The 14,495-nt window shown below is 44.1% G+C and overlaps 1 protein-coding gene across 1 annotated transcript in view; it reads right to left on the reverse strand.

Moving 5' to 3' along the window:
- Nucleotides 1-14,495, reverse strand: part of LOC121458911 (phosphatidylcholine translocator ABCB4) — a 53,351-nt gene that overhangs the window by 7,628 nt on the left and 31,228 nt on the right. The window contains exons 18-24 of the mRNA XM_041668298.1: nucleotides 13,726-13,830; nucleotides 12,190-12,267; nucleotides 10,998-11,081; nucleotides 9,736-9,939; nucleotides 4,953-5,053; nucleotides 2,860-3,000; nucleotides 382-538 (exon numbers count right to left, since the gene is read on the reverse strand). Of these exons, the coding sequence (XP_041524232.1) occupies nucleotides 382-538; nucleotides 2,860-3,000; nucleotides 4,953-5,053; nucleotides 9,736-9,939; nucleotides 10,998-11,081; nucleotides 12,190-12,267; nucleotides 13,726-13,830 (870 nt within the window). The remainder of the gene's footprint in view (nucleotides 1-381; nucleotides 539-2,859; nucleotides 3,001-4,952; nucleotides 5,054-9,735; nucleotides 9,940-10,997; nucleotides 11,082-12,189; nucleotides 12,268-13,725; nucleotides 13,831-14,495) is intronic.

Below are 14,495 nucleotides of genomic sequence, written 5' to 3' on the forward strand. Positions count from 1 at the left end.
TACTAAAAGTCGGGCTACCAAAGCACAGCTTCTGATTCATGTAAAGTAAACACTGAGCCAAGAGCTTCAGAAAGCAGCAACAGTGTCTAAAGCGAAATTGCAAACTACAGCGCCCTGACTGAAATAGATGCGTAGACCTTCCTGCAGAACAGACTAAGCTCTTGTCAACAATATTTTGTTTCAGATATCTTCATTTTTCTTATTAATGTGCATTTATTTATCTTCATTTTTTTTGTAAAGTTTGTGTTAAAATTTTAAAGTGCCAAAAAGTTGATGAGATACTGGCAGCATAAATATCCCACCGATGCAGATGACGTCATTGTGATCTAGCAGAAAGAAAGCCTTAGGACAAAGCTCTGCCATCTGGCCAGAGGAACTTACAGGCCACAGCCCTTCTCCACTGTAGCTGTCAATCAGAGGCTGTCTTTCAAACAGGCTGAATAAGTGTGCAGCAGATAGCTTGGCTTTTGCATAGTCTGGAGCAAAGGAGCTGGCGTGTCCTAGGGCCACTGCGCCAAACACAATTGCTGAAAACACCCTGGATGGAAGGGGAGGTGTCAGAATTAGCTCCGTGGCATTCAAAGGCCAAAGACAAACTTTTAACGAATATTTGCGTGTCTGTCCTTCAACTGTCGTGTCCCAAAGCCCACACACATTTCTGTGAGATTCCAGTAGCAACGACAAAGTCTAGAAGGGAGGCAAGACCCACTGTCTCGGGCTGTTTTGTCTGTTCGCCTTCCAGCAGCAGGGCTCTGGCTCTGAGCTAATGCGACCTTCCAGAGGTTTTCACTTTCCTGAAGTGGCTCATGACTGAATCTTATCTGTCATCTCAGCTCATTTTAGTTGCCGGCTGTGCCCTTTTTAAGACTGAAGGAGGCTGAAACCCCCAGGACCAAGGGGCTCAAAGAGTGGCAGATTGAATGACGAGACTACTGCCTTCCAGTTTGAGGTTTGGACAATCCTGCATCACGGGTGACAAGAGTCACCAAAGCAAACAAGTTTTTAGACATACATTTACAGACTATTTCATCTAATAGAGTATACATTCTAAGGAGTTTGCAGAGCTCGCTCTAAAATATACCAGTCTATATTAGAAATAATTAAGATCTCATATCTTTTCTGGTCACAAAGGAGCTAAAGGAGATGCCAACAATGGAAGACATTTTAGGGTATTTATAAATGCCTGGAGACGGAACAAAGGCTTGTAAATGAACAGTAGGCTACTAACAGAGTCAGAAAGGATAAAAACAAGCCCCCCAAACAGAGGCAAGTGTAGGCACAGCCTACTACAACTTGAGGGTTGCAGAAAACTAACACTGGGAAGAAACTGTCAGTGCCAACGTCAAAAGAGGAAAGGTTTCAAATAGACAACCTAAAAATGCATCCCAGGGCTTAGAGAAGCAAGAATAAGGACCTAGGGCATGGCTCAGTGGGAAAAAACTCGAATTCCCCACAAGCCTGAAAAAGGGGACAGACTTCCAAAGACTATCTTCTGACCTTCACACATGTGCTGAGCCAAATACATCTTCACCTTCTGTTTCTCCTCTTTCTCTCCTCTCCCCCTCCTTTTCTCTCTCTCTCATACACACACACACACACACACACACACACACACTACACAATACTAGTAAAGTAAATAAGAAAGAAAAGCATGCACAAAACAAAGCAAACATTAGAAGATCAGAAAACAATAAACAGGAAACAAAATCAGTACAAATGATAAACACAACGAGTTGGTCCTTCAAGAAAATATGAAAAACTCTTGAACTAGATTAGACAGAAGAAAAAAACAGAAGGCCCACATAAGTAAAACGAGAGACAAGAAACTACAAACCTATCTCACTTTCAATAGTTACAAAAATAAGTAAATGAATAGCTCTGGAATAGACTTGACCAAGAATGGAAATCCACTGTAACAAAAATGCTGATTTTGGAAATTGAAAAAAAAAAAAACAAGAAAAGGAAAATTCTTGTATGTTGTTTAAGGATTATATCACCCAAAGCAATCTATAGATTTATTGCAGTCAGTAGCCGCCAAAATACTAATGACATTATTCACAGAACTATAAAAAGTCTTTAAAATCATATAGAACTATGCACATAAAAATAGAATACAACTGAGCAAAAGGAATAAAGCTAGAGACAGCACCATACTTGGTTTTGGTACAAACTTCAGAGCCACAGCAACCAGGTCAGCATTGTGTTGACATAAAGACAGACTCGTAAACCAAGAGATACAACAGACACCCTAGAAATAAACCTATGCATCTTTATCAAGTGGTTTCTCAACAAAAGCATCCAAACAGATGCCAGACAAAGGGCAACCCCTATAATAAACAAAGACGCAGGCAACCCTGGGTGACCACATATAGAAGACAGACACTTGATAGCTGCCTCTCGCCTACTTAGGGGAAAGAGCCGGTTTGCTGGACTTTTGTCTGAGATCCCCATTGCATGGTCAAGGCCATGTGTTGGTTACAGAAAAGTAGCAAGCTACTTAACCTAACTCTGTTTTGAGCCTATGAGCTTCAACGACTTTCTAGTTACACTAGTCACACTCATACAACTTCCTCTGTTACATTCCATCCCAAAGTGGCTCACATACACAACCCGCCTCGTGCTTTGCAATCAACTTCACAAGGCTTCGTGAATTTTCGAGCACTCATATGATGAAAGTCTGCTGGGTGTAGTGACAAGATCAGATTTCTGTGCCTGCCAGGGTGACAGCTATAGGAGGCTAACTCCTTGATCTCATCTCCGGAGAGTTGTTTTTCCCGAGCCACACCTGTGCATACGCCTAGTGGCAGATGCCCTACGACGGGGCCGGAGAAGTCACCTTGCTCTTTTCAAGCTACTCACAGAATGACATCCTTGAAACGCATGTGCCCGTTCACAATGAGGTAAGCGCCAAACCGGAAACAGGCAGCGTAAGAAAAATACATAAATGCTTGTGAGATGCTGAACGTGATGCCATAGATGTGTGCCTTCCGCACTGAATTCCTGAAAAGCAAATGCATTTGTTCACAATTGATACTCGTAGCCGTTATCCTGCTTCTCTTACCCTCTGTCTAGCTAAAAGCACAGCTTAGCCTGTCCAGTCTGGGCTAAATGCCTGTTTTCTAGGGTATTCGGTTAAGTAGGTAAACGAAAGTATTTCTGACTTACACAATGAATCGTCTGTGGTTTTGAGAACTAAATGCACTAAACGACATGACTACCTACCATAGTGTCTAGCACATGGTGGTTTTTACATTATAGCTGCTATGGTACATTGGTTAATAATTCAGATATTAAACTGTATTATGTAATAATTATGTCAAAAGTACCACAGATACCAATGTTATAAATAGCATTGTGATCATCTGTATATAATTTGTTTACATATTCTTTTTTTTTTTTCGAGACAGGGTTTCTCTGTAGCTTTGAAGATTCTCCTGAAATTCCCTCTGTAGACCAGGCTGGCCTTGAACACACAGAGATCCACCTGCCTCTGCCTCCCGAGTGCTAGGATTAAAGGTGTGCAGCACCATCGCCCAGCTTGTTGATATATTCTTATCATGGGTTCTGTACACACAACAAGCTGTAGTCACATGTCAAACTTATTTCAGTTTCACAAAAGGTGGATAATTGACATTTGTATAGCTATACATCCCAAACTCTCCAAGCTAGATCCTGCCAGCCCCATAAATAAGTTATTCTATACTGTTTCTAATTAGAATTGTTGCTACACTTTGTAAGATTTCTGAATCCAGCCCCAGTAATTTCTTACTCTTAAACCAGGAATTATTTGGTCAAGGAGATTCATTGTATTGTTGATTTGGGAGGCGTTGCTTGTGTACTGTGACCATGGTGTTATGTTTATTTGGGCATTAACTTGAATACTGTAATTACAATGTTACACTTAACATTATGGCCACATAATTAAGTTTTGATCAAATTAATAATTTTTTTCAGCTTTTTATTCTTTGAAGTTAAAACTACACCATAAGATAATGGGGTAATGGTGCACATACACATTAAATATCAAAGAGAAATGGTAGCTGTGTATTCTTTAGCATCATGGAAGTACACACAATGGACGAACCGGAACATGTTGAGGATCCTTGCTCAGATATTCAAGTGTTCAAAACTACTGATTCCTTAAGGCAGGTATGGTGGTACATGCTTTCCAACATGTGGTAAGCTGGGCAGAAGGATCACGAGCTCAAGGTTAGCCTAGATTGTATAACAAATTGTAGGTTAGCCTAGGCTACATAGTAAAATCCTGTAAGAAAGAAAGAGAGGAAAGAAGGGAAGATGGGTGGAAGGAAGGAAGGGAGGGAGGGAGGGAGAAAGGGAGGGAAGATGGGAGGAAGGGAGGGAGAAAGGGAGAGAGAGAAGGAGGGAAGAAGGGAAAGAAAGAGAAAAGAAAGGCTGTATCTACTGCTGTTCCAGTCTATACATCATGTTAATTTTGTCAGAGTGAAGGTGGTTTGTTTACAAAACCAGACAAGTAGAAAACAGAACACAGGGAGATTTCAAATGAGCCAACTCTAAACCATGAAAGGGGCTTCATGTCTTTTTCTTCAGAACAGCCTGGAACTGGTCCATATTTAGAAGACAAGGGAGACACTGTCCTCTGGAATAAAGCCAATAGAACTCATTCTTAAAGCAGCCTGTATACTCAAGAAAAGATAGGTTTGAACAACTTCCTCAGAGCATGCTCATCCTGAGCCACCCAGCTGAGCTACACCACAGTGACAAAGTTTTCTGTAGCCCCCGGTACCTCTTGGCCCTTAGAGGAGACCTAACCCTTACTATGTTCACGAGAGCAAAGAAAATTGAGTCGTGACATTTGATGAGATAATTATCAGAAGAGGTGATTACTGTTGAGTGCAGAGATTTCTAACGCTTTCAGGGGACAGCAGCCCAGTCTAGGAATGCAGTAGGGATGCAGCAATCAAGCTTATTACCTGTAAGGTCCATGCAATTTTTCAACATACATTGATTCAAATTTTCTTTCCTGGGTCAAGGATACAACAGTTCGAATGTTTTCTATGGCCTCTGTTGCGATCTGTAACAGAAAGACCTCAATTAGAAATTGTACTTTTATTTCTGAAATGAAAAATCTCTGTCAGATGTACTCTAAGGGTCAAGTCAATGATCTTAGATTTCTTCAAATAAAAGCAAAGGCAAAATACATTCTTTAAGTCCAGGTTTCTAACGAAATTAGCCTTGGGGTTGTGTACACCGGAGCAGCTAAGTCTCTGGATGCTCATGGAGGCATACGGCTGAGGGCCAGAATGAGTTCAATCACAGCCTTTAGTGACCTCGCTTTCTTCATAGGGTAGAGTCTAGAAGGCACAATTAAGCAATGGTTTCTAGGGGTCCACTGGAAATGATGGTCATTTTTACCTGGACACACCGCTTCTTAGACAAGCTGTTTACCCAAAAGCAGGAAGGAGACTCCTGCTTGAAACTTGAAATAATATGGCCCTGTTCTAAGCTGCTGTTTAAATGAAGAAAACAAGCCTGATCCTGGTTAATTAGACTCGGTTTCCTGGAGGTGGAGGCAAGTACCTGTTGTGAGGCCCTGTGGATTCAGAGGGGTAGTCATCACTTAGGGAACAGATCTGAATGTAGATGTTTGAGGAATGAAACAGATATGCAGGGACACTTATTAAGAACACAGCCTGTGGACCTTAGACACAGAGACAAAGAGAACAGTCTGTGGACCTAAGAGATAGAGACACAGAGAGAACACAGTCTGTTGACCTTAGACACAGAGACACAGAGAGAACACAGCCTGTGGACCTAAGAGACAGAGACACAGAGAGAACACAGTCTGTGGACCTAAGAGACAGAGACAGAGAGAGAATACAGTCTGTGGACCTAAGAGACAGAGACACAGAGAGAACACAGTCTGTGGATCTCAGATACAGAGACAGAGAGAACACAGTCTGTGGATCTCAGATACAGAGACAGAGAGAACACAGTCTGTGGACCTAAGAGACAGAGACTCAGACAGAACACAGTCTGTGGACGTCGGAAACAGAGACAAAGAGAACACAGCCTGTGGACCTAAGAGACAGAGACTCAGAGCAAACACAGCCTGTGGACCTACTGCCTGCACTTGACATATATCCTTTATGTCAATCCACTTTAACCCAAGCCATCCAAAAGGTTTGCGATTTTGTTTTTCAATTTTTGTAGCCTACCCTTTGGGCATTGTCTGTGATTAGCGAGTGAATCTGCATTTCTGTTCTACAGGCATGTTCCCTGGATATACCAGCAACATGAGGATCTTACATTTTCCAGTTTTGTTTCATCAGTTTTAACATCTGTATTTCAGCTTCCTATTGTTAAGCAAGGAAAGATATTTGTTACCTTGGGCTGAAAAGGTCTATCTCTTTAGATAATAAATAATCTAACCGATAATAGAAGCAGCCAAAACGTTGCAACGTGGAAGGACACGATCTCCTTTAGCCTCAGGACAACTCTGGGGCAGTGTTACTCCTGCTCTGACAGGTGACAGAGGTGCAGGGCCTGAAGCCTCAGAATTAACTCAGGGTGTGAGAACTGCAGGGCTCCTGATGCCAAGTCTGCTGTCAGCCAGCTGCGCTGTGCTGCTCTGTCTATTTTGAGATTTGCACAAGGGGAAACTGGTTGTAAACAAATTTCCCATCAACCCTTGATTTTCTGGGTTAACTTTGTGGTCTAGCTCTGATATTACAGGCTTCTGAGCTCGGAATATGGGATCTAGTCAAGACATCCACAATATGAATCCGTTATTCGGATTACAAAGGGCATGCTGGTGGAGCTGATCAGTAGGATGTACATATATATTAATATTATATTTACAGGATCGCATTACAAGTGTACATATGATTTGTGGCTATAATCTTACTTTACCTTCCTCCCCCAACTGCACAGCAACAAATATTCTAAGTTTTCCTTGGAAAACTGAAATGGGACTGATGATATATTTTACCCATTAATAAAAATGTATACTCCAGTAAATGAGCACTTTCTTTAGAACAGGAGATGGGAAGGAGATCATCTAGGCTCCCACTCCCTCCTTTGATCCCAGTCCCAGGATGGTACTGCACCAGGCTGCCTCTTTATGGAGAGCAGACTGGTCTTACACTGGCAGCAATTCTCCTTCATCCGCCTTCGAAGTACCATACCACACTGCACCGCACCACACCACACCAGAAACTCCATCTAACCCCAGTTCTGTCAGTGAATCAACAGTTAATGGAGAAAACAACATTGAACCGTGACTGAACTGTTGGAGAGTAAAACAGCTTTAGTGCCTCCCAGCGTTCATCTGGTCCCCAGGATGGCAGCTCCAGGAAGGTTACAGAGAAGCCTGAGCGGTACCATGCCCGGAGTCCCACTTCACCACCGGACCCAGAAGCTTTCCCCGGCATCATAAGGTCTGAACAGAAGGCCAAGACTAAGAACTGAAAGTCTAAGTCTGTCTCCAACATTATTCAACTCTACTGCCTTACTTCTGCCAAAATTTCGGCAATTTTCATTGTTATAAAAATATTAACTGCCGGGCGATGGTGGTGCACGCCTTTAATCCCAGCACTCGGGAGGCAGAGGCAGGCGGATCTCTGTGAGTTCGAGACCAGCCTGGTCTACAGAGCTAGTTCCAGGGTAGGCTCCAAAGCCACAGAGAAACCCTGTCTCGAAAAAGAAAAAAAAAAAAAATAACTCTCTGAATAGAGTCAAGATTACTATGTTGGGTAGATTCTAGATGTTTTTATTTGTGTAATTTGCCTAAGGAAATTTTATTTTCATTCTGATAACTTTCTCTTGAGGAATGAAGACGAACTCCAAGATCGGGGGCGTGGGCAAAGCAACTGTTATTGGCTTGTTTGTTTATTTAGTTAGTTGATTTGTTTGTTTTCAGAAGTCAGCTATGGCACACAGAGTGAAGAAAATGGTACCCTCCATTACCTAAGTCAGAACGTAAGAGTGTGTTCAACAACTGGGAACACGCAGGGACAAAGTCCAGGACCTACAACACACATGCTCCCAGGGGACTCTGGTTCCAGGGTAAGGTCATGTACAAACGACAAGAGTTCTGACTGAAGCTGGGGACCACTAACCCATGGAGTGGCAGGAGGAGGGGGTGGATCTCAGGGAGAGAACCTATCTAGTGGAAACACGCCCCACTACAGCCCCAGTCTCGGGGGTTTTGGCTGCTGTTGTTTGCTCTGTTTATTTTGTGATGTGTTCCAGCATGGCCTTGAACTAGTGGCGATTCTCTTGCCTCTAACTCTTGAGTGATGAGCGTACAAGCACAGGCCACCACAACTGGCTTTAATCTTACCATTTTACGCCAGCCACTTAGAGGCAGTCACTTAACTTCAAAGTCTGTCTCCATGTCAGGTGGAGACACTGACTCCCCCCACCACACACACACACACACACACACACACACACACACACTACACATAGTTGTAATGAAGATATTCAAAGTGATGCTTGTGAGTGATGCTGAGGTTTGTACTAACCACCTGCTTTACCCCCTAAGTTTTCACTACAGAATGATGTTTACATCCACGAGAACAGATGTGTCCTTGGACACAATCTGCACCTTACCATTTTGAATGTGCACGCATTACAAATCAAACGTTTATGTGTGGATTCAGACCCACTTAGATACCCTATAGAGACTGAGGTGGTGAGAGTCTGGCATGGACTTGCTTCCTGTCCACATCCCTACATTTGCAAACACGAAGGATCTGGCTCGGCAGGTTTGAGTTCTTGCTCTGAAAGCGCAAGGCCTCGGTTCAAATATGCAGCATTCACGGAAGAAGCCCGTCACCCCAGGGTGTGGGAGCAGAGCAGGCCAACCCCGGGGGTTCACTGGCCAGTTCCTCTAAGCACAGTGCTGGGACCATCTATCAGGGAATAGGTAGAGAGCAAAAATGACCACACTCAATGTGCTTCTATGGTCTTGCACACTTGGCACTCGTGTGTGCATGCATGTGCACACATACACTTGAGAGGTGGCATTATCATCTGCCTCACAGGACGACCGTGATGATAGTAAGAATAAGTTCCTATATGTAGTACGGTTGTCACACAATCTCTATTGCCACTACACATTAGAACCACAAAATAAGGAATTACTGCCACCTGGTGGCTGCTAAGTTTAACAATAAAAATAACAGTGGTGTTGGGGCGAGTGTAGGCAACAGGCTCTTTGTGACTCATCCAAGTCTATACTATGCCTTAAACTCTTTTTCCCCCTAGAAACAGAAGCAACTCTTATTGAAAACACCATGGTAAAAGACTAGTCAGGGCTACAGAGAATAATTAGACTCTGTAGCCCTGAGAAAAGCCTACAGGTTTCTTTTGATAGCCAAAGGTTACACAGGGCAGATTTTGAGATTTAAAGCATCACGGTGTCACAGTGGCTTGGGACTGCTGACAGCTGCTGAAGCAATCGGACCGAAGGTAAAGCTAAGCTCTTATCTATAAAATAGTGACTTTTGTTCTATCAGTGACTTCAGGATATACAGTTAAGATGAGGTGCATCTGGGCAAATTTGGAAGATCTTTATAGCAAGTTCTGCCTGGAAGCTGGAAGTTTTGCACGATCCATCCCATCTTTGAGTTTTAGGCATTACCGATTCGGTAAACACTTTGCACAGGTTGTATGGAAACAGTAAAGGTGCCAGTTCAAGCAAGGCATGTCCACAAGCAGCACGTGCTAGCTGGAACCCACTTAACTCACCTTTCCAGCGGCTTCCAGTTCTTTCTTATCTCTCTTGGCATTTCCAGCCAACATTTTCATTTCCACAACTCCCGAGACAGCAACGAACGGGACAACCGATAACAGCAAAAGTGTCAACTGCCACCCGTAGATAAATGATATGATAATTCCGGTTCCAAGGTTGGCTGTGTTCTGTGCAATTAAAGCCAACCTGGTTCCCGTGGCCTTTAAGAGAAGAAGAGTAAGGCAGCTGGGTGAAGTTCCAAACCATGGGTTCCTGCCTTCGGCTGCCTACTCAACGTGAAGGGTTTCATTACTCAGTAAACCCACGCTTGGGCCAACAGGCTTCACTCTCATCCCTTCAGCCCGTGAATCACCTACTGTATGGATAAACTGTGAGATCTCTCTCTCTCTCTCTCTCTCTCCCTCTCTCTCTCTCTCTCTCTCGCACACACACACACACACACACACACACACACACATCTTTTCAAAGGGGAACCTAAATCTCAGTAATATAAATAAAAATTTGGTTCAGTTAGCAGACAGAAATTTATACTCTTCTAGAAACCATAATACATGAGACCATTAACCATAAACCATACTGTGTTTGAATTAGTCATTTGCACAATTCAGAAAGCCAGGACCACTGTCATGGGCAATGCTGTCATCTCAGAAAGCCAGGACCACTGTCATGGGCAATGCTGTCATCTCCCTGGTTCACCCTTTCCCTTCTCTCTTACTGTGGAATGAGGGAACTTCACAGAGTAGGGAAGCTGGCCAGAGAACAATTTTCTTTTGAGACAGAAATTGCCTCAGGCTTGAGCGTAACTTATGAGCTGTAACTAGTTCTGGAAGGGGTTTTCATTTGAAAGATGAGGCACAGATGTATGTCCTTTCCTTAGATGGGAAACACAGAAGCTTCTAATTCTAATTGCTATTGGTTGCCAACCAAGAGATCAGCCTGATGAAGTCAATGCCGAGGAGGCGACTCACCAAACAGACAGAAGGAACCTGGGGTCTCTGACGCCAGCAGATCATGCCACCCTGAAGTCTAAACTTTCCCCTTGCTGTTCATGATAGTTTCAACGAAATGCTCTACTATTTCCAACTGAAAGTATCTTTTGAAAAATGTTTTTAGGGCCTTGTACACTGCGGGCAATCTGTCCACCAGTGAGCTATCCCACACCCTCACAACCCCACACCCCCGGCTGGAAGCATCTCAAGAGATGGAACAAACAGGTTCGCTTTATCAAGGAAAGGCCGGCAGAGCGCAGCCTACGTACTCCTTGGACTTGCGCAGCATCCGTGGCGAGTCTCGTAGAAAGGGCTCCGGTGCTGTTTCTGTAATCGTCAAACCAGCTCATGTCCTGTGGAATTAAACACGCCTTTAAATTAGCCCGCAGCTAAAACCAGCAGAAAAAACCATCTCTCCGGGCTCCAGTGAGAAGAAACAGCCACTCTGAGCACCCCACTGCATACGCTCTAGGCCACAGGTCCTGACTGCCTCCCATGATAGGAAGGGGTCTCTAGTCAGAGATAAGGAACAGATTCATCTGCCAGCTCCGCCCCAAAGCTGGACTCCTGCGGCTGTTCCAGCTGCTAAGTTGTCACAACTTGAGCTAAGGACAGCTCTGCCCTGTAGGGTAACTTCTTTCCCACTGAACAGATACTTTCAGCTGGAAATAGTAGAACTTAAAAATTGTAAACAGGGAAATTAAATGCTATACTTCTGCTTTATTTTGTCGAAACAAGGACTTTAAAAGTGTATCTTGTATTTGACACAATTTATAAATATTTATTGGCAGTATCTTTTTACTGTCATATAAGGTTATTTGCCCCAAACAGCAGGAGTTTGAAAAGTTCCCAAAAGAACTCATCACTTCAGATGTGCTCAAAATATAATGCCTGTTTGTGCCTGGTGTGGAAAGAGATGCGACCAATTTAAGTCAATTGGCTTCCTCTTTCTTTAAAGGAGAAACATGTGTCTTCATATTTCCCACACACCCTACCCCAGAACGAGAACTTACATAATAAGTCACATTTTAATGAATTAACAAGTGAAATCAGCGTGGAAACAGAGCTCAAGGCAAAACAATAGCTCAACTTCTAGCATTTAGGAAAGCCTCGGTAGAAGGCCAACTGTACCACATGAACGTGGGTGCTACCAACTACTTTCTCCTTTGTACAAAGACACCTTACAGTCTCCAAAGACTGGCCAGTGTCTGTGCAAAATCCAGGAAACAGATACAGGTACTGGAAATAGAGTATCCGCACGGAGACAGACAACTGTCTGTCTTGAAAAGCCTGCTCCCATGAAGCTCCTGAGATGTCACTGGCTAGTTCAAGACTAGGTCACCAGGACCCTCGTCATTCCTGGTATGGAAGTCTCAGAGGGGGTATATGACCATTGGAATGCCAAACAAAGCAGGCAGAGTCTTAAATCTAAACACTGGGTACCATGTCCCATGCCCTCACCTGCCGCAGCATCGCTTTGAAGGCCATGGACCGCAGTCTTGTGGTGAGAATCTCGCCAGCTTTCCCAAATGTGAAGCCCTGGGGGAGAGAAAAAGGCTCGGGTTCCCTTCGATTCTCATGATTGTCTTCTCACAACTGCATGCATTCACGCTGATTTTACAGTATCTCTATGTCGATGCAAATAATGCAGGCCAACTTAAAACGCAGGCTCTGCAGAGTCAGTGGTGTGTGCTGGAACAGTAACACCGAAAACCTGTACGTGTCCCGTTTCAGCTTCTCTCTCATTTCGAGGGCAGCATCCCAGTAACCAAGATATCGCATTGAACTAGAATGTTTGTTGGGTTCCTAACACTTCGAACATAATGAAACAAAAAAAAAAAAAAAACCAAATTCTGCACAGAGACACACTTCGGCTGCTGTGCTGTAGAAAGAGGAGATTCCCCTCCACTGGCACAGCCCCACCTGCTCCCGGAATAGCCAGCAATTAGGTTTCACTTCCTCTCCAAGTCTGCCTGCCAGACAGTTTCCCTCTCCCTAACAATGGTGTCCAAGCTGGAGAGGAGCCCAGACGTCCAGAGCTGGCCTTGCTTCTGGAGCACGTAGCGTGGTTGGGCTCCAGCAATGATGCTGTGAGTGCCGGGCAGGCTGTGGCAAACGCTTGTGAAGGCACACTGCAGGACTCTTGACTAAGCCAGGAGCGTGAGTGGGGCACAAGTGCCTCCCAGGGTCCTTGAGTAGGACAGGCCTCTCCTCGCCTGTCTTTGCTGGAGGACTGCTGCATGCTGCCCCATTGCTCCTATAACTTCCAGAATTCCGCTCCCCAGAGAGCCTGGCACCTCTGAGGCGCTCCTGACAAGGCAATGATTTCCAGATAAAAAAAAATCTCATCTTGCCATTACCTCTGACTCCGTAATGAAAAGGGAGAAGCATGCTGGGCATGACTAGTTACATTCCGCTCGCACCCCTGATTGTCTTTGAGAACCCCGTCATTCCCACTGGATTGACCATGGCTTGGGGAAAGCTTAATTTGGTAGAAAAGAAAAACAGGTACCAATTTCTTGTTCTTGTCTACTTGTCTGAGTCAGGACTTCACTGTGTAGTCCAGGCCAACCTCTAACTTGTGATTCTTCTGCCTCAATTTCCCGTGTGCTGGGATTATAGATATGTACCACCTGCCTGGTTTTGACAAGCTTTCCTGGCCTGGTTTATAATATATGGATATAAATGTATGTCCTTTTTAATAGTTCGCCAATTAGGAAGGAAAAGAAATTCAGTTACTTGATATTGGGGAAAGTAATAACAAAAAAAGAGAGGATTTTATTCTATTGGTTTTCAGTTTCCAGTGGATGAGCCTGGGACTTCTTCTGCCATAATGACTATTTGCCAAGGACACACTTGTTTGCACACGTGGGGTTTCCCGGTGAAGGGGTGTGCCCTCTAACCAGCCTTGCCTCCCACTCACTTCAGTGTGAGTATCTGTTGTTTGGTTAGGTGTGTATCAGTTTCTCCAGTCCCAGACAGGCAGAGCAATCTTACCTGAAGGAAGAAGGTAAAGAACGAAAGGACTCCCAGGCCCAAGAAGATCAGTGAGAACATGTTACACTTCTGCTGCTTCACGGCATCGTCCCCGGGGCCGAAGATCTAGAGAGAGCATTAGAACACGTGTGAATGGCCGGACCCAGCCTGCTCACTCCTGCCCTAGACAATCTGTGAAAGCAGTCTTTCAATATGTGATGTTTCCAAATTGCAGGAAAGTACAACGAGCAAGGATTGAGTATTTTAACCATTATTAAGTGTACAGTTTAGTGGCCTGACATACATACATATTATCATAGGGCTTTTTGTCCCCTCCATTGCCAGCATGATTTCATGATCCCAATAAACAACTCTTTGTTCCCCCTCCTTGTAGGCCCTGGCGTCATCTGTGACTTGGGGGATTATGGGTCATACATAGGTTGAGAACAGCAGGGAGCTGTGAGATGCCTCTCCCCTTCCTCTGTCCCCTAGCACCAGCCCTCAGCCTTCCCCTTCAGGAGCTTATCCTGACCAACCTTCTCCTCTCCTTTGTTCCCATGCTCTGCTCTTAAAATACTTATTAATACCGGACACATTCTAAGGCTGTATTTTTGTGTGTGTGTTGTGTGTGAGAGATGCCAAAGGAAGATTCGTTTCATGAACTGTCTTTCTAGTGTCTGGACCTTAAAAAAATGTGCCTGCAAGTCATGAGTCTCTTGAGGTACAAGAAAGCCACAGATTGTCTTATACTGAAATTTAAAGACTCAGAGGGTCCTTTCTAATTTTTTTGT

This window comes from Microtus oregoni, unplaced genomic scaffold, assembly GCF_018167655.1.
Source record: "Microtus oregoni isolate MIOR12 unplaced genomic scaffold, Mior012 000018F_ref0000195, whole genome shotgun sequence".
NCBI classification, from domain to species: domain Eukaryota; kingdom Metazoa; phylum Chordata; class Mammalia; order Rodentia; family Cricetidae; genus Microtus; species Microtus oregoni.